The sequence below is a fragment of the Festucalex cinctus genome, chromosome 1 (genome assembly GCF_051991245.1).
Source record: "Festucalex cinctus isolate MCC-2025b chromosome 1, RoL_Fcin_1.0, whole genome shotgun sequence".
In the NCBI taxonomy this organism is placed as follows: Eukaryota; Metazoa; Chordata; class Actinopteri; order Syngnathiformes; family Syngnathidae; genus Festucalex; species Festucalex cinctus.
Window position 1 is genome coordinate 61,197,023 of NC_135411.1, and position 20,996 is coordinate 61,218,018.

A 20,996-nucleotide genomic window follows, 5' to 3' on the forward strand; every position below is an offset into this window, starting at 1 on the left:
TGTTTCCAAACCAGGGGTACTATGTGATTGACACATTACATGGACATTACACTCCATGGAAACATTTCATAATTTATATCTCAGATCAATAACCGGTGGCATTAAATGGTTACTTTGTAGCGAGTAGTGACGGGAGTCGGAGGCAGAGTGTTGAAGTCCGGAGCCAAAGACCGGCAATTTATTGACATCAGCTTCTCAGCGTTTAACAGCAACAACAACTCACTCTGCATGAGGCTCACAGACCTACCAACATTTTATTCTTTTATCCTTTCATCCTTTCATCCTCCCACCAGGAACTCCCCCTTCGTCCCAACGTTCCGTGGGTGAATTATGTTCCAATCACTACAACTTAATAAGCGAAGTGCGCATTAAGTTTGCGCATGCGCGAGGGAAAAAACGAGGCTACCAACTACCCTATCAATTTGAATGGCGGAGATTAGAGTGGTGGCAATCTTTGCCTAACTGTACACTTTAAAGCTTGCAAGTCAACTTCCCCGATATCAGTAAACCACATGCTATGCATGTTAATAAAAAAACAGCAATTTTCCAGCCGTTGAAACGTTTCTACCAGAGCCGATTCCATCGGATCCAATTCATTTTCAATGACCGTTTGGTAGTTTCGCCTACCCACAATGCACCACGCCGCTACCCATAATGCACCTTGAATTCGAGATGCGCACTTTGCTTATTGATTTGAACATGGGCATTTATATGAAAGGTGTGTCCGCACTAAAATTCCCACACCCTAAAAAACACAGTCGTGATTTAACGTGTTATGTATGACTAGATTTCACATATTTTGTTCCGCCCACCTTTTGGGTGTGGCCTACTTTTTGCACCACCTCAACATTATCAATGGAGGAAGCAAGCGTTGTAAATTACAACATTCTTGCATGAGAATCTCATGGCTGCCAAGTGAAAATGACCAGCAACACTCAATAGCGCTGTTACCAAGCAAAGTCCAAACATGGACCTGTGTAAACAATTATGCCACTTGTCCCATGACAGAAGAGAAAAAAAGTTTGAAGAGGCTTTCATTGGTTGTTATTATGCACCTCATTTGATCAAACAGGGCATATGCCTTTGATGTTTGCCTCAGCAGTAAACACTTGTAACATGGAAAATACAGATGCATTTTTTGCTGCTGAAAGAAAATAATTTGATCACATACATGTTTTCATTTTCTTCCAAAGCTTTATTAAAGTTGACATAACACTGGTTTCTGCCATTTGGTGACATTGTTTAAGCCCATGCTGATAACTGCTATTAGATTATATGTTTTTAAGAAGCTAAATCCCAAAGGTGGGCACTTCCGTCTCTCTGTCGGCCCTGTCGTTGATGGATGCTTGCGTTTTTGGCAAGTGCTTTATGATGCGAAGTCTTGGGAAAAAAAATGCACAGACTGAGCACCAACTGAAGCAGGTTTTGTCACGCCGCCACCAGAGTGGCGGTTCATGCTTTTGTTTTTCAAAGTCAGGTTCCCGTTTTATTTTGAAAGTATTAACTCTCCTCTCACCCCAGGTCACTTACCCTTCCTGCAGCTCACTGATTACCGGTCCACGCCCATGATCACCACCACCTGTTCCCAATCAACCCGGACATAAAAGCCACCTGCATTCTCCCCTCCGTTGCCGAAGTGTCACATCTCAGTGCATGGAAGCGTCCTCACAGTCCTTGTTCCACAGTCCTCGTTCGATGTCTAGCCTTGCTTTGTCTTGCGCCCTTAGTTTGCCCCTTGTTTTCCTCCCTAGCGGAGCGCCTTTAGTTGTCCCTGTTTTTGAGTGCCCTTGTTTTATCTCCAGTTTGGAGCTTTTTCTGTTCTGCCTTTTTTCCCTCCTTGAGAGGTGTTTTTTGTTCAATTGGATTAAAGTTGCAGCCTTGTTGGCCAACTTACACTCTGCGTCTGAGTCCTACCTTCTCGCTCCGTGTCAGTACACTTCGGCCAGCATGGACCCAGCGGAGAAGTTGGAGGCTGCACTTCGACGACAGGCCGTCCGCCTGTCGCAGACGGAGGAGGTCCAGCAGGCGATGGCCACCCGCATGGGAGAGCTCGTTGGACAGGTGCAGGAGCTAATGAGCCACCTGCGACCCTCCACGCCGGCCATCACGAATCCAGAGACAGCAGAACCACCGATCCCGACTCCAGCCTTGACCGGGGCTGGTTTGAGACTGGCTCCCCCGGAGCGATACTCGGGAGACCAGGGACAATGTCAGGCATTCCTAACCGAATGCGACTTACATTTTGAACTTTCGCCACAGGCTTTCCCCACTGACCGTTCCCGTGTGGCCTTCATGATTTCACATCTGACTGGAAGAGCCAGAGACTGGGCCACCACGGAATGGGCAAGGCACTCCCCGACTTGCTCAACCGCAGCCGGGTTTAGCAGGGCACTTCGTCTCGTGTTCGATCCAACTAACATGGATCGGGAAAAGACTCGAGAGCTTAGTAACCTCAGACAGGGCAGAGAATCGGTGAATGACTACGCAATCCGATTCCGATCTCTAGCGGCCAGGAGTGGCTGGAATGACACAGCTCTTTTTGACCACTTTTTAAAGGGGCTTTCCACAACTATGCAAGAACTCCTATTGCCCGTAGACTTACCTGGCGATCTGGACTCATTGATCTCATTGGCCATTCGCACCGATCATCGACGGCGAGATCTTTTGCAGACCAGCAGACATCAACGAGGACACGGTTCCGGATTCTTCCGGCATCCGGAAGCAAGAGGCCCTCCGCGAGGTGTCCTTCCCCAGTCACCCACCGCGGGAAGGCCCAGCGAGAGTGACGAGGAGCCGATGCAGCTGGACCGCGCCCGATTGTCTCACCACGAACGCCAGCGACGTCGTCAAGAGGGGCGATGCTACTACTGTGGAGAACAAGGCCATCTGGTGGTAGCTTGTCCCACCAAGAGAGGCTCTCCGGTGAGTACCGCGACTCACCAGCAAGGCAAAAACCGAAAACTCACGCAAGTCACGATTTCCTGCAATACCACTCCCACAGACCTACTAGCTCTCATTGACTCTGGAGCGGACGAGAGCCTCATGGATTGGGGGCTGGTGAAGAAATTGCAGGCCGGCATGGAACCACTTACTACCCACATGAGGGCCAGGGCGCTCAATGGCAAAGACCTATTCCTCATCACGCACGTCACAGAACCACTCGAGATCCACATTGGGCAGCACAGAGAACTCCTTCGCTTCCATGTCTTCCGGTCCCCATCACACACACTGGTCCTGGGTCATCCCTGGTTGCAGTTGCACAACCCCCGCATCGACTGGCGATCGGGGCGAGTCCTGGACTGGGGAGATGATTGTGACCACCACGGGGTGGAGCGGCCAGCGGCAGAGACACCTCCCGCTGCCATCCGACAGGTGTCTCTCGTGAATGACCAGGATTACCCGGACCTGAACACCGTTCCCTCCTGCTATCATCCGCTCAGGGAGGTGTTCAGCAAGACCAAGGCCATGTCACTTCCCCCACATCGATCCTATGACTGTGCGATCGAGTTGATTCCTGGATCTACCATCCCCAAGGGGAGATTGTACTCGGTGTCGGGTCCCGAACGCAAGGCCCTAAACGAGTACATAGACACTTCCTTGAAAGCAGGACTTATCCGGCCATCGTCATCGCCAGCTGGAGCCGGATTTTTCTTTGTGGGCAAGAAGGATGGCTCATTACGCCCTTGCATTGACTACAGTCCTCTGAATGAAATCACAGTCAAGAATCGTTATCCCCTGCCTTTGATGTCTTCAGTATTCGACCAGCTCCAGCAAGCCAAGATATTCACCAAACTGGATCTCCGCAACGCTTATCACCTTGTCCGTATTCGTGCAGGGGATGAGTGGAAGACTGGCTTCAATACTCCCCGAGGCCACTACGAATACTTAGTAATGCCTTTTGGACTCACTAATGCACCAGCGGTTTTCCAGGCCATGATTAATGATGTACTCAAGGACTTCCTCGACCAGTTCGTGTATGTGTATCTGGACGACATATTGATCTACTCACCGGATTTGAAAACCCACCAGCACCATGTCACCCAGGTCCTGAAACGCTTGCTAGAAAACAAGCTCTTTGTAAAGGCTGAAAAGAGCCTTTTTCATGCGGACACCGTCTCGTTTCTGGGATTCATCGTATCTCCGGGCAGAGTCGAGATGGAGCTGGAGAAGGTCAGCGTGGTCCGGGACTGGCCCACACCGGAATCCAGAAAAAAGGTGCAACAATTCCTAGGCTTCGCCAACTTTTACCGTCGCTTCATCCGCAACTTCAGCTCCATCGCTGCTCCACTCCATGCCTTGACCTCGCCACAGCAACGCTTCACCTGGACCCCGGAAGCCAACACTGCCTTCAAGGAACTCAAGAAAAGATTCACAGAGGCCCCGATACTCAGAGTTCCTGATCCTACCCGCCAGTTCGTGGTCGAGGTGGATGCCTCCAATCTGGGTATCGGGGCCGTCCTATCCCAAAGGAGCCAGGAAGATGGGAAGGTGCACCCCTGTGCATTTTTGTCCAGAAAGCTCTCCAAGGCTGAGCGCAATTACAGCGTGGGAGACCGAGAATTGCTGGCTGTCAAGGTCGCCTTGGAAGAATGGAGGCACTGGCTGGAGGGCGCGGAACACCCCTTCATCATCTGGACAGACCACCGCAACCTGGAATACCTACGTCACGCCAAAAGACTGAACCCACGACAGGCCAGATGGTCATTGTTTTTTAACAGGTTTTCGTTTTCTCTAACTTACAGACCCGGAAGCAAGAACGTCAAAGCAGATGCTCTGTCCCGAATCCATGACCCGGAAACCACAACAGCCGAACCTGAACCCATCCTGCCTAGGGACTGCATTGTCGGAACCATGTCCTGGCAGGTTGAAGAGGATGTCAAGGAGGCTCTCCAAGACACGATCGCTCCAAAAGAGTGTCCACCACGACGGCTCTACGTCCCGGAGGGTCTACGAGCACAGGTGATCAATTGGGCACACACCTCTCGTCTTTCTTGCCACCCAGGTACTCGCAGGACCCTATACGTCGTCGCCCGGAGATTTTGGTGGCCTTCAATGGAGACCTCGGTACGTGATTATGTCAAGGCCTGCCCAGTCTGTGCTCGGAATAAGTCGTCGACTCAACCCCGGATGGGTCTCCTTCAGCCTCTGCCGATCCCCTCGAGACCCTGGGCGGAGATTTCTATGGACTTTGTGACTGGACTTCCCACTTCGCATGGTAAAACCACAATACTCACTGTCGTCGACCGCTTTTCTAAGATGGCCCGCTTTATCCCATTACCTAAGCTTCCCTCAGCCAAAAGAACCGCCGAAGTCATGATCGACCAGGTGTTCAGGATCCATGGATTCCCGCGGCACATAGTGTCGGACCGCGGTCCCCAGTTTGTTTCTCGTTTTTGGAGGGAGTTCTGCAGAGCCATAGGGGCTAAGGCGAACTTGACCTCAGGCTACCACCCAGAGGCCAATGGACAGGCCGAGAGGCTCAACCAACAGCTGGAGACCGGACTACGATGCTTGGTCTCCCAAAATCCGTCCTCCTGGAGCAAGAACTTGGTCTGGGTTGAACTGGCGCATAACTCCTTACCCACCTCTGCCACAGGAATCACGCCGTTCAAATGTGTTCACGGATACGATCCACCGTACTTCGCGGACCTGGAGGAGGAAGCCTCAGTCCCCTCGGTCCTCGCCATGATCCGCCGATGTCGCCGAATCTGGTCAGCAGCTCGACTGGCACTTCAACGTCAAGGCGACAGGGTGAAAAGAGCTGCTGACCGGAGGAGGAGGGTCGCGCCACAGTACCAGCCAGGGCAGAAGGTATGGCTTTCAACAAAAAATCTTCATCTCAAAGTTCCCTGTCCAAAGTTGGCCCCGAGATTCGTGGGACCATTCCCAGTTGCAAAGACTATAGGCCCTGCCGCCGTGCGCCTTCGCCTGCCTCGATCCCTCCGCACCCACCCCACCTTCCACGTGAGCCAGGTCAAGCCAGTCCAGGACAGTTCCCTGGTCCCGCCCGAGCCCGCGCCGCCCCCTCCGGAGATGGTGGAGGGGGGCCCGGTCTATAAAGTGAGAAAGTTGTTGGACGTCAGAAAGCGGGGCCGGGGACACCAATACCTGGTGGATTGGGAGGGTTACGGGCCAGAAGAGAGGCAGTGGGTGCCCGCCCGGTTCATCGTGGACCCCTCCCTCATCGACGATTTCTATGAAGAGCACCCTGACATTCCTGGGCCGTCGAGAGCCGGCCGTTGAGGGGGGGGTACTGTCACGCCGCCACCAGAGTGGCGGTTCATGCTTTTGTTTTTCAAAGTCAGGTTCCCGTTTTATTTTGAAAGTATTAACTCTCCTCTCACCCCAGGTCACTTACCCTTCCTGCAGCTCACTGATTACCGGTCCACGCCCATGATCACCACCACCTGTTCCCAATCAACCCGGACATAAAAGCCACCTGCATTCTCCCCTCCGTTGCCGAAGTGTCACATCTCAGTGCATGGAAGCGTCCTCACAGTCCTTGTTCCACAGTCCTCGTTCGATGTCTAGCCTTGCTTTGTCTTGCGCCCTTAGTTTGCCCCTTGTTTTCCTCCCTAGCGGAGCGCCTTTAGTTGTCCCTGTTTTTGAGTGCCCTTGTTTTATCTCCAGTTTGGAGCTTTTTCTGTTCTGCCTTTTTTCCCTCCTTGAGAGGTGTTTTTTGTTCAATTGGATTAAAGTTGCAGCCTTGTTGGCCAACTTACACTCTGCGTCTGAGTCCTACCTTCTCGCTCCGTGTCAGGTTTTTGTCCGGCTATTCAGCAGCACTCGCCGAAAATGTGGGCGTGCGTCAAAGAGACAGAAGTGCCCACTGTAATGATAACAGCAAAAAGCAACCGTTTAGTTGACTGTTATTGGTTGGTGTGTTATTGTAACATCCAGACAGCAGAGGGCGCGTGTGAGCCGGGAAACAGGTCAAGAGGAGAGAGAGCGAGGAAAACGCTACGACGCTGCAAGTGCATTCATGTCTGTACATCTGTGTCTGTGAAGCCAGTTGGAATATAAAGTAACTTCTTCCTCAAGCAAAGGTTTGGTTTATTAAGAACCCACAATGAAAACAATACACCCACCACTGCTAAATCCCGTATGAACTACTGGACGAGAAGAAGTATGAACCATTGATGATGATGAATACTGTATTTGAATGCTCATAGAAGGGAGAATTGGGTGACTTTTCAGTCGCAGTCCATCCAGTCACTGCTCATCAGGGTGCGAACCGCTCTTCTTCTAATGTAATTGTATTGGGTTTGCCTGGATCCGTACGAAAAGAACAGGTATCCTGCAAAATGGGGTATCTCATTTGCATATATATCCAGACAACATAATGTTGCAGACAGCATGATCTTTGAACATGACCTACCTCTGTACTCTAAAGCAGCATCAACTCTATAGCCAATGCCGGGGAGCTCTGTGCGAATCAGTCTTGGGTTCCTACGGTCCATTCTGCCCCTACGTTCATTGTAGCTAAAGAAGTGTAATAACCAACATTAAGTTCCAACTAATATAGTGTCATCGTCATTATGCTTTAAAGTGTACCTCTTTTGGCACACTACTAACCAGATTACTCACCTCCAGTATTTGTTTTTTACAAAGAAGAGGGTTCTTCCTACGAATGGAACATGGACGGCAGCATCAACTTTGGTGACAGATGAAGGCAGGCCAAAGTCGCTGAGAGGTTTGGGAAAGCCAGGTAAGACAGTGTTTCTTTTGACTTGCCAGTAGTGGTCCCCTTTGTCCAGAAAACGTCGAGTTAATACGTTGGGATTGTAAACTGGTGGTTTCTACTTCATATGCTTATCTAATTGTAAATCACTTCAGTGTGAATACAGCATCTGCAGATACATCTCGTGTGTACCTTCAATTAAGACGACGGTGTTGCGTGCCTTGTACTCATAAGCAGCATCAACTTTGTTGATTCCAGACCAGACAGAATTAATTACCCTTGTAGTGACACCATCCCAGTTGCTGCTCCTCTTCCAAAAATGGCTTGAAAACAAATTGAACATTTCCCATACATATGATACTGATCACACTTTCTGGTAAAAGTTTTTCGGGGGAAGGGGAAGAGGAAATCAAAATATATTTCTTTCTTTTTTTACCTCCCTTTGAAGAAATAAAGTTGACCTTGAATGCCGGTTGCAGCATCGAAAATGAGATTACTGCTACACCTGTCTGGCTCTTGTGCAGGTTCAGCCTCTGGTCCTTTTGTAGGTCCAGGTTCTGGTTCAGGTTGTGGTTTTGGTGCAGGGTTAATTGTTGGTTTAGTTGATGATCGGACTCCTATAGAAATAATAGTTTCTATTTATATTGCACCTTCTGAGTTACCCAACCCAAGGATGCTTTTCCAAAATGCATTTGACACTAATGTAAATGAAAGAAAAGAAAAATCAACATCAATCCATTCATTTTCTAGAATGTTTTTCCTGTTCAGAGTCAGTTGATGAAATAACATAGCTGAAACAAAACTGTCTTAGTATTATGTTAGTTGGCAATGATGAATATACACACTTGACAATACATGCTTAAAAAGTGATACACATATGTATCAGTTTAACAGTATAGTATGTTTAAATTTACAAAGTTTTCATTACAGTGGTCATTTTCTGCTTATATAAAACAGTTGAGGGTGGCACGGTGGATGACTGGTTAGCACATCCGCCTCCGGGTTCTGAGGACTCGGGTTCAAGTCTAGGCTCTGGCCTTCCTGCGTGGAGTTTGCATGTTCTCCCCGTGCCTGCGTGGGTCTTCTCCGGGTACTCCGGTCTCCTCCCACATTCCAAAGACATGCATGGCAGGTTAATTGGGCGCTCTGAATTGTCCCTAGGTGTGCTTGTGAGTGTGGATGGTTGTTCGTCTTTGTGTGCCCTGCGATTGGCTGGCAAACCAGTACCCCGCCTACTGCCCAAAGCCAGCTGAGATAGGCTCCAGCACCCTCCGCAACGCGTGAGGAATAAGCGGTCAAGAAAATAGATGGATGGATAAAACAGCTGAACGGAAATTTTGAAGAAAATGTTCATCTCATTGGCTCTATTTTCATAGAAAGCACATCTGCAGTGGCATGCAAATGCCTGCGGATCCTATCTGTCAATTTGGCAGAGGTTTCAACAGAGGGTATGTCATTGGAGATGTGCCTAGCGGAGTGACAATTTGATAGCAGAAAGTTGATCTAAACCTACGCCTGCTCAGACCACATCTAAGGCGCAGGGAAAACAGTCTTAACGTAAATGTGTTGAATTTGTTATAGCACTTTAACTATACCATATGGTGCCCAACGTGCTTTACAATACCTCACATTCAGTGTTTGGGTCAAGGACACTTTGTTGTGTTAATGGGATTTAAAAACGCGGCCACACTAATGAGACAGATAAACCTTTTGCTCGAAACCTATTTCCACCAGCCTGTGCTCGTCGACAAAAATACCAGTTCTGTTTCTAACCTGCCGCTTTGCAGACGTCACAGGATATACAGTACGCCGTTCACAATAGTAGAGCCCATGATGTTGTCCAGATGTATCAAATATTGTGCCATTATTTTATCGCAGCCATGTGGCCAAACTCTTACCGTATAGTGCCTGCACTCCCTGTCGGTCATCGTCTGGTAACACATAGCCCTCTGTGTTAATGTACTTGTATGTGGGGTACATTAAGGCTGTTTGAACCTTAGAATGTGATAATCCGAGTGCATGTCCAAACTCATGGGCTGCCACCAAGAACAGGTTGGTTCCTGTAAACAGTGGAAGTTAATATGGAATCAATGGGTACATGCTTACTTTTGCAACATTGCGATTGGCATTATAATGATTCATTGATTGTGCCACCTGTTGAAGTAAGACTCCAGGTTTCATCTTCATCAAAATGGGTGTCACCTCCTTTGCCCCCACCAGGGGAAAAAGCATGAGCCAGGACCCCACCTTCCCCATCAAAGGGTGCAAAATCTCCATGCTCTGGTTTTGAAAGAGACATCAAGTTAATATATGTAATGAAATGAAATGAAATGCTTGTCGGCGTGAGAGGGGGGAACTTACCATGAGCTTTGAACTTGATCATTATGTCTGCGGTGCCGCTTTGAATCTGCTTGAAATCCAAAGGAACCACATCACTGTAGATCTGGAGGGCCTTGGCAAGTGTGGCATCCACAAAACTTTGACTCAAGTCCGGTGTATATTCAGTTATCCTAGTAACATTGGACATATACTGAACTAATTAAGGGCATCAGTCACTGCAATGTGATTCAATATAAAATTGGTCCATCAGGGGATCCAATCTGGCCCATGAGGACAGAACACAAACTGACATTTTTCACTAAAATTAACTGTTGCAAATTTTGTCCACTGATGGGCACACTGATGACCACTTAAATATCATTCTGGCTATTACTCAGGATTTGATGCATACATTTTGCAGTAATTTTTGTTAATAAACTTCAGAATACCCTGCAATTAGACAATCCAAAAATGGGAATATTTTCAGAATGTACTTGAATTATTTACACAAATAAAGTAAATATTTCAACATGCTGTTATTTATATCTTAATAGGCCACGGACAAACTGGTCCGGCCCACTTGAGATTCAATTTTGTTAAAGTGGCCCCTGAATTAAAATAAGTTTGACACTCATGCTCTAACCTGTATGTGATCACATTCTTCTCCCACTTCGGCTGCCCATCAAAGTGGGCATGCTTGAATGTATTCAAGTCTGGGAAACCACAGCGAGGTTGCAACATCATTTCCATGGTGTTGGTGTCCAACTGTCCTGTCACTTCTAGGCCAAAGAACTCTTGCATTAGTTTGAGAGTGTCTGTGAAGGAGTCAAGACCGGCACGCCATGTCTCGCTACGAGTGGTGACGCCCACTTCAGAGAAATAGTGAGAAAGGTAATCCTATAGATGAAAGAAACACACACAGGGGTTTCTAATCGAAACTTGTAAATTCTTTTTTTTGTTCAAATAAGTCTTTTCAATCTTCAGTGAGTTAGTTAGAAAAGGCTGCAGAATGCAGATTCTCATTGGGAAATCATCTTCAAGAGCTTAAAACCCCTATCAAAGGTCATGTCATAAGCAACAACGTCACACTACTTCCAAGCCACACAAGTGCTTTACAGAATCTCATTATACTAACACATTTGATTCTCTCATTGCAGTGGTGTTTACCTGAGCCTTAGCGAGATCTTCTTCGCTGGTTAGGATGGTTGGCACAGCTCCGCTGAGAGCAACTGTCATCATCATCAACACAACTTTGACAATGGATGGACCTTCCATGATTATTATCCTGCACTAAAGACTTAAATGCGTGCAACAATTCTTCTTCTCGTGCTCTGCACGCTTGTAAAGCCCTTGATTAAGTGCTGAGATAGTGTTTGGGATATGTGGTTAAGAACAGAGAAAAATGCAAGACTGGGCAGTGAAACATTCCAGTGACTGTCTCAACAGGCTTCTTTGTAAAGGTGTTTAGCTTTGAATTCAGTACATCAACACAACAGTTTGTATCTGTCTTTGGAAACACATTTTTAAGATGTGGTTAATTGCTTGACAAGCTTGTGCTTGTAATAAGAACATAATGGAGGGAAATTTGTTTGACAAGTGATAACAGGCCAAATCCTTTGGTTGCGTTTTAACTATCTGACACCCATTCCATTTGGGGCATTTATTTACATGAAATTAAATGAATTGGGAATTTGGATTCCAAAACAAATCATAGTCTACAAATAGAACTATGCTATGCAGATCACAGGGGTCCTCAGTTTACAAATATACAGTGAGGTTACAAATGCCGCACTTGCCACTAGCTTGCGCAGGGGTGTAGAAATACATCGTTACGTGGCACAATGCTCAGTTAATGCCACACTTGATTTAGTATTTTGGTCAAAACTTCCTTGCGACCATTAAAACTATTGGTGAACATCTGGCAAAATACTTTGCGACCCTTACTTACAAGTTAAACTTATGTTGGAACTTGTAAACAAGGAGCTTCTGTACATCCATTAGGGTTTCAGTAGCTCCAAAGTATTTCCAACAAGTGACCTAAAAATATTGACAGAAATACAAATAAAGTTCCCGGACTGGTGCCACAAGAAGATACATTTCACACACAAACAATGTGGGCCAGACGGTCAACCAAGCACATCTTCGTTCATTGCGATAATCAACTCATGGCTGCTTCACCATGACAACATTTCTTTTCCCTCTCTTTCCCAAGCTCAAGGGAATCAACAATGGGACCCATTTTGAAGGTGTGGACAACATAAAGTTGTTTATAATGACAGAGTTATGGAAGATCCCGGAAGAATTCTTCCAAGAGTGCATAAAGAGAAGGCTCGGAAACTGCGTTAAATTCTACCAAGTGGAATTCTTTGTGGGGGGAAACTTGCAGTTTGAATTTTAGATGAATTGTTTGAGACAACAATCCTGAAATCTTTTTGACACACTCGTCGCATCCAAAAAACTTGGGGTCAAACTGGTCTAGAAAATAGTGAAGCGTTAAGACGTATCTTTCCTCAGTACATGCGGAACAATCTTCCGGTGGCCAAGTTGTACTCAACCATGTAAGGTTCAATGTAGATGTAGGTAAAACCTGGAAAGCAGGTGTAATGTTAGATTATTTCCATCCATCCATCCATCCCAGAGCCGTATATAAAGAGAATCTGGACAAGTGAAAACATGGATGCCAACAACCTCATGCTTGTTAATTAGTAATACTTGTAGTAATAACAGCCCACAAAAATCTTTCTGGATTTCACATTGTAGAAAGCTGCATCAATTTTCCACACATTTCTGGGCAGGCTGAATGTAGTGGGTTTTTGGGGATAGCGCTAATACTTTTGCAAGGCACTGTATAGGACAAACATTTCTGGCAAGGTTGTCTGTTTGGATGCGAAATGTAACTGTGATCATATGACATATTAATTACTAGTGGGGAACACGACTAACAAGGAACTTCTATCTGCATCAGCAAATAGGGACCCAAATTGATAATGACAAAGACAGACAGTGATAAAGGTCGTTTCACTTTAAGGAGACTGCATTTATTCCACACAATATATTAAAATGTGCTAAAAATGAGATGAAAACAAATTAATTATTAGAATTTTATTTATTCTACTTCTGCTTATGTTGTCACAGCGTTTGCATTTACATAGTTTCAAATGTGTGGTCACTGTAGTGTGGCATACAAATACATGATGTACAATGAAAACAATACAACCTTCTGTGTGCCATTTTTTTTAACTTCATAAAAACCAAAAGTTACATAACAAAACATAAAAAAATATATTATTATGAAACATATCTTTAAATATGGATAGTTTAAGAAGATATTATACACTCCTTTTAATTCTAAATTCCTTCACACAAAGTAAGATAATCTAGAAGTTAGTGCAGGGCAAGAAGTAGTTATTTCCCAACACACGGAAAAGCGTTCCGGTGCTCAGGCTGTACTCAAACATTTGAGTTCCACTGTAGATGTAGGTAAAACCTGGAAAACAGAAGATCCATTTAATTGGATAAAAATTGAGTTACACACACAACAGCTTACATTGACTGAATGTTCACTCACCTTTGTACTGGAAAGCTGCGGTCACCTTCCCGGTTAGGCCAGAAAAGGTATCATCAACACGTTTAGGGAATCCCTGGTCCATTTTCTTACTGACTTCATCGTAGCTTTGGACAAAAAGAATGATTATTAGACACATTTGTAAACAACCACCTCATTCCTACCAATCAATGGCCGGATCGTATCATTAGAATGTACCTGTAGTAAGTTTTGCCAACAAACAATAGCGTCTTCCTTGATTCCACATCATACAGAGCTGCATCAATTTTTGCCACTTTTTTGGGCAGACCAAAAGTTGTTAGTGGCTTAGGATATCCTTGAACAAGATCATAGCCACGCAAAGCCCAAACTTGACGACCTGTGGCAAGAATAGCCTTTTAGTGGATGCATGGCGGAGATAATATTTTGTACAACATTCCACCTGGAGATCAAATGTACATACTTTACCTTTAAAGAGATATACATTTCCTGACTCTTGGCTTTCATAAGCAGCATCAATTGTACTGGGGGCATTGGGCCACAGGTTTGTGATGAAACTTTGCTGAGGTCTCCTGCTCTGAGGGTAGACTCGCCAAAAGAACCTAAAACCGCACAATACATGAAATAACTACAGAATAGGTTGTGTTTTTAATTTTATGATATGTTTTCGATTCGTGTGATACCTGTCTTTGAAGAAGAGCATCTCTCCTCGCAGGGTTGCCACAGCGTCCAGCACCATGTTTGAGTCACAAGCATCAGGGGTCGTGGGGGGCTGAGGCTTACCAGGATTTGTATCAGGATCCGTATCAGGATTGGGACCTGAGAATGAAATATGTGCTATTGTTACTTGATGGTTTTCAGAGAAATATATATGTCTATTTGCGAAGTCACATACCATAAAGAGACTGGATGCCATTGATATCATCTTGCGGCAGACGGAAGTTAGAAGGGTTTGTGTATGAGTATACAGGGTACATGAGGGCACCGGGGTCATTAGAATGAGTTAGTCCCAATGAATGACCAAACTCATGAGCTGCCACCAGGAAAAGAACATAACCTGCACAACAGAAAACACATTGAGAGACATTGATTGATTGTCTTACCAAAGCATTTTTGGAATTAATTCAACCTTCAAAAACCTCACCAGAATTTGAACGGAAGGTGAAGGTCTCATCCTCGTCAAAGTGAGCATCTCCCCCAATACCAGGAGATGGAGGAAAGGCATGAGCCAGAGTTCCATCAGGGCCATCAAAGGGGTAATAATCGCCATGTGCTGATAATCAGAACATATTTACATCAGAGGTGACAAACCTACACACTGACTGTTGTACAGTTAGATGCTTAACACAATATCCTAAGTTCACCATGCGACCTCTTTGTATAAAACTTGGGAAATAGCTTTCACATAATGCCTGCACTAACTTGCCACCAGCTTGTTGTCTTTTTGTTGAGTGATTCAGTGTGTTATGTAACAGTGAGTAATTGCTGTTTGGGAGGCTTTGAAAACACAGCTGCCACTCAAATATGCACCTGGCCTCCTTATAAGACAAGTCAACACCGTTTTAGGATATGCTGCTCAAAATACTGCTCTCATACTGTATGACATGCTGATATCACTATATTTAAATGAGTCACAGATTTGAGCCTTGTGTACTCGGTCCCGTTGTTTTGTCCCACTTTTTAAGTCCCGTCCTGCTAGAGCCGTCCCTAGATATCATACAATGTAGGTGTATATATCTAGTAAGGTACAATTACTATGTAAATTTTGGAACAAATATTGTCTTGGCACTGCACAAAACTTACAGTAATGTTCATATCACACCACACTAAAGGTAGGCTGGCTATAGCCTTTTAGCTATATGTACGGTATATTACATGTTCAGTAAATTGTGTATTGGGAAAAAATGATCCACATCAGGGTTATAATAGTTTATGGTTTTTCATTATAATTAGTTTTTATTTCATTTTGACTTTTTTTTTTAATTGAGTTTGTTTTAATTAGTTTTGAGTGGATTTTTATTACCGTAGTTTTTTAAAATGCTTTGTTTCGATTTGTTTTTATTTGCCTTAGTATTAGTTTTAGCTTTTTTACACAGTATTTGTTGATTGCAAGATCACATAGATATTGCATGATAATGTAAACTGCAATTCCCAAACGACTGTTCGACTTTCCTTCTTCTGTACAGCTGAACAGCTTCTTCTTATTATTATTAATTCAATCTCTGGTGTAATAACCTTATTTATTGATTGATTGAATTGTTATTTTTCGCTTTATTTATTATTATTATTATTATTATTATTATTATTAATTCAATCTCTGGTGTAATAACCTTATTTATTGATTGATTGAATTATTATTTTTTTTATTGTATTATCTGTTCTCATTGCTGCTGGACATGTAGTAAATTTCCCAGAGGGAGCCATCCCAATAAAGTCAAGTCTAAGTCTAAGTCTAAGTTTAATAGAGAAATAATTATGTTTAAAACTAACCCTGAAAGCTCACTTATTAAATTAACTGACAGAGACAAAAACATAGGACATTTTTGCTACAATTTCAGTTAGTTTTATAAACGTAAAATGTAGTTTGAGTAAGTTTTTGTTTTTTTTATTTTTATTTAAGCACTCACATTTTAATTTTGTTCACGAATATATATATACATTTTTTTCAAATTTAGTTTTATTTATTTTGATCTACACTGCCAAATAACATCAGGTTTGTTGTCAGGACTGCTGGCAACCAAATTCCATTGTCAAAAAAAGAAAAATAAATACTAAAAATTGTATTATTTATACATTTTTGTTCAAGTTTGACCAGCTTTTTAGCGCTTAGAAAGTGATATTTCACAGTCCACACTTTGCAGCAGACTCGAATGCAGCTTCATTTCAAGTCAATAGTACAGTCAAAAGTGTCTCATTCATGACTCGATTTTGCTTTTGTTTTTTGTTTTTTTGTTTTTTAATTTGTGGCGAAAAATACAGAGATGGATAACATGCTAATTCAAAACAGATTGGCTAAAACTGAGATTGATATTTAAGTATTTACGTCTACTTAAAATCACATTGAGATTAAAAAGCATTTTTGAAATGAGGATTCTGTACTTACACAGGCGACCAAATGAGATCATGATGTCCGCTGTGCCACTGTAGATTCTCGTGAATCTAAGAGGAGTGACTTTTGCCCAAACGTCCAGGGCTCTTTTTATGGAGTCATCGACTTCTGACTGGGACAAGTCTGGTGTGTAGTTCTCTATCCTGCAGATTGATAAAAAAAAACAAAAAACCTGAATATTACCAATATACAATATTCATTTATCCCATCAAACACAACATTCAATCGGGAAATGTTGTACTCTAGAAAATCCTGTACCTGTACGTCAGACTGTTTTTCTGCCACTTGTAGCTGGGTCCAAAAGTGGAGAAACTGCTAACCTTGCTGTCTGGCACACCACAGCGGGGCTTCTTCATCATGTCCAAGGTGTCAGCATCCAGCGTTCCAGTGATTTGTAGACCGAAGAATCTCTGCATGTCACTCAGCTTTTGGTTGATCTGACCAATCCCACGTCGGACAGATGGGCCACTTTCATCCTTTAGGTCGTAGAATTTTCTCAGGTAGCTCTGTGAAAGAAAGTCAGTTTATCATAAAAAATATTTTACAGGGTATTATGAAGAATCTAGGTTAGACTGTCAAAGCAGTAAAACAACAAAAGCATACCTCTGCAAAATTCTCATCTTGTGCTGTCAAGTGCAACACAGGCCCACAGTAAGCTGTAGCTGCTAGGCATAGTAAAATGTACACGTTAAGACCGCCCATGTTTCCTCGATCTATTCAATTTGTGTTTCTGTGCTCATTGCAGTGCTTATATAGCCTAAAGGTCCCGATGTTGAGAAACCTCAACTTCCTAATATGGATGAAGAGGAAGTTGGATTTGATTACTCACCCAACTTCAAGTTTTTCCATAACAACACTGTGACAGTAATTGACAAATTATGCTTACGCAGACTAAAAACAAAATATAGTGGCATTCTCATGAATCTAACATTATTAAATGAAATACAAATGCATAATATTAATACCTACAACAAAGCATTCAATAGCTATTGACACAAATGTGCACATTTAATAGGATTGTTGAGGCCTTACAACAGACTAAATCCAATAAATGTTATCTTTATTATTCCTTTCCATAGATTTACGTAATACAGTACAACAAAGGAGCACTTGCATCTCACTGTGTGTACCTAATTGCCATACCATAACAATTTTGAGGCAAGGCAAGTTTATTTGGAAAGCACATTTCATACACAAGGCAACTCAATGTGCTTTACACAAGGAAAGACAACTATATGCATAAAAAAATACAGCAGTTAACACTTACAAGCAGAACAGAGAAAACAAAAGTAGTTTACAAAATTTACTAAAAGAACATACATTGACAATGTTAAAACATAGGACAGAAAACTTTAACAACACTTAGAGTAAAGAAAATTTCTAAAATAATAATAATAAAAAAGATGATCGAAAAATGTTGAAAAGACTTTAATCAAAGGTATATGTGGGGATAAAAAGTGAAGTTTTTAAATTGGATTTAAAAGCTTTAGGACCCTCGGGGCTGACTTCACTTCTGTTGGCAGCTTATTCTATTTGTGTGCAGCATAACAGCTAAATGCAGCTTCACCAGGTTTACTTCAAACTCTGGGTTCCACTAATTGACCCAAGTCTGCCTGTCTCAGAGCCCTGCTGGGTTTGCATTTCTTGAATATATTCAGAACCCAACCCATTCAGTGATTTATAGACCAGTAGCAGGGATTTTGAAATTTGGGCACAAAACAATAACGTTTGGCAAAGCTGATCTTTTTGAAACTGGAATATCCTCGTACAATTTTCATGTTACTTAACTTGTACTTTTGATAAATAATAGTTTTAGTTTTTAAATTTGGCAGTCTGATGATGTTGTGAAACTAAGACAGAAAACAAATGTTCTTTCTATACTGTATATGGATATATGGATCTACAAATCTAGCAACAAAATATTTTCAGTAGAATAATAGAAAAAAGTTTCCATTGAAGCATTAAACAGCTGTATGACTAAAACACAACACCATCAGCTGGAAATTGGCATGAGAAAATACCATTATTACAAAATCGTATTACATACAAACACAACATTTAACCACTCCCTTTGCGTGCCATCCATTTCCACATTATAGTTTGCTTAAGTAAACTGCAGTTATTGCCAAACATGGACTTACTGGGTGTAACACAGCATTATCATTATGACAATCATGCAGGCCCTTGCTCTCTGATATTTTATGGCCTCCTTTTGCTTATTTTATGATTCAAGTCCATATAAATCCCAGTATTGCATTAGTCGATTTCCTGAAATAAAATAATATGTTCAGTTGAGAATATGGACAAAAAAAGACCTTTAATCCTTTTCGGAATCCTGATTTACTTCAGTAATTTAGAGGGAACAACATCTTAAAGCATCATAATACAGCTGATGAGTTAGGGTGCCTCTGAATCTTGTAAAATTTTTAAAACATAATTTGATGATGAACTCGTTGAGACTGACTTGCAGCACTTCTACTCAGTTGAAAGTTGTGTACTCTATTTTCTCTAAATTGCTTCATTTAAATCCACTCCATAAAGACATTCAAATCCACACATCAAGAAAGTTGTTAATTATTGTCTTCACTTTTAACCTTGGTGCAAGCAAATGGGCCATATTCTTGTAGACTGGTGCTCGTACGTAAAAACGGAAACATTGTCATTTTCGTGTCGGGTTAAGTTTAGTTTATCGTATTTGGGACCGTGATGCGTCTCGTCGGGCATTTCGGTGAACCGAGCTGCCGCGGCCCTGGCGGATCTGGCAATTTAGTGACGAAAGTAGACTAGATTTTAGACTCCGAAAAAAAAAAAAAAAAACAGGTCTAAATTGTGGCGCAGGTGGTGTAAATGTGAGTTTGGTGGATTTGATCGAGGTGCAGGCAGATTCAGTCCTCTGCGGCTCCATATGGTGAATATCACCATATTTCATTCATTATCATAATATGACAACAGCGTGGTACAATCACTGTGAATCATTGTAGGAATCAATTCATTGAACGAATTATTAGCATTATCATCTTAAAAATAGAGCTGTATTCCATTCCACAGTGGCGTACAATGTGACAAAACATCCTATTCTATCTGCCCTATTCAAACAAAATACCAAAACTTCACCCAAGCGCCCAATTACTTGTAGACTATGCTTTGCAATTGACTGGGCATGAAAATAGGGCCTTATATTTGTAATTGTCGCTATCTTTACTTTAGTAAACATCCATCCATCCATTTTCTTGACCGCTTATTCCTCACAAGGGTCGCGGGGGCTGCTGGCGCCTATCTCAGCTGGCTCTGGGCAGTAGGCGGGGGACACCCTGGACTGGTTGCCAACCAATCGCAGGGCACACAGAGACGAACAACCATCCACACTCACACGCACGCACACGCACACCTAGGGACAATTCGGAGCGCCCAATTAACCTGCCATGCATGTCTTTGTAATGTGGGAGGAGACCGGAGTACCCGGAGAAGACCCACGCGGGCACGGGGAGAACATGCAAACTCCACCCAGGAAGGTCCGAGCCTGAACTCGAACCGGAGACACTTTAGTAAACAAGAGTAAAAAAGTCTGCAGGTTATAAGATGTGAACAATATAACAATCTAACTGATGAAAAAAAATAGTGATGATGCATTATGTGAAACGCATATTAGCGCAAACATTTGTGTGTAATACACAATATGAAAGACAAGACAAGGAAGCTGATGTAACTGTTCTGACGGATGACAGCAGCAACTATGAAGTAATGGTGATCACATCATTGTCTTAAAAGGCATTTTGCACACAAATATTTTGCACAATGTACACTGAAAAATAGTTTTGGTTCTGTCATCCTTAACAACTCATTGAAATCAATGTATGCTTTAGGGGAATATGATAAAAACATACTTACTACTTCTCATAAGACCAACTCAGTCATCAAGATGAATCAGCTAATAATCTACGCAAGATGACCACAAACCACCACAAGACATTCTGCTTCTGTCATACAGGAAATGTTTAAATTTGAGTTGCGTCAATGCCATAAGGGAAGTGATTTGGTCAACTTTATTGTATGTAATGAATAAACATGCAGTCACTGCCACTGGTCATGCATGCATGATCAATTCAAATGAGTCTGTAAAGATAACAATGCTCATGTTTTGGTAACCTTATTAACCTTCATGGGTGGGGTAAAATATTAAAAAAATGTGTGAGGTGGTGCACAAGAAAAATACACGTACAACAGTGCAAAGTGAATTTCCTCTGAAGTAGGCCTATATGTGCGACAAATAGACAAACTCTAAGTTCTTGTTTCAACAAACCATGGATGTTTACATCACAGCAATGTCAAGAGAGTATTTGCTT

At 43.1% G+C, this 20,996-nt stretch overlaps 2 protein-coding genes across 2 annotated transcripts; both read right to left on the bottom strand.

The window, feature by feature from the left end:
• Positions 1-6,763: 6,763 nt before the first annotated feature.
• LOC144003238 (macrophage metalloelastase-like) lies at positions 6,764-11,329 on the bottom strand. The gene is made up of 10 exons (XM_077499281.1): positions 11,168-11,329; positions 10,644-10,897; positions 10,043-10,191; positions 9,836-9,961; positions 9,580-9,741; positions 8,118-8,298; positions 7,874-8,004; positions 7,588-7,747; positions 7,379-7,482; positions 6,764-7,297 (listed from the first exon to the last, which is right to left on the bottom strand). Exons 1-10 carry the CDS (start codon positions 11,273-11,275, stop codon positions 7,194-7,196), a joined length of 1,479 nt encoding a protein of 492 aa, XP_077355407.1. The 5' UTR covers positions 11,276-11,329; the 3' UTR covers positions 6,764-7,193.
• Positions 11,330-13,087: 1,758 nt separating this feature from the next.
• LOC144003243 (collagenase 3-like) lies at positions 13,088-17,361 on the bottom strand. Its single transcript, XM_077499293.1, has 10 exons — positions 17,257-17,361; positions 16,912-17,159; positions 16,648-16,796; positions 14,689-14,817; positions 14,440-14,601; positions 14,228-14,363; positions 14,013-14,146; positions 13,764-13,923; positions 13,569-13,672; positions 13,088-13,487 (listed from the first exon to the last, which is right to left on the bottom strand). The coding sequence occupies exons 1-10, from the start codon at positions 17,353-17,355 to the stop codon at positions 13,378-13,380; spliced, it is 1,431 nt and encodes a 476-aa protein (XP_077355419.1). The 5' UTR covers positions 17,356-17,361; the 3' UTR covers positions 13,088-13,377.
• Between the last annotated feature and the right edge of the window lie 3,635 nt (positions 17,362-20,996).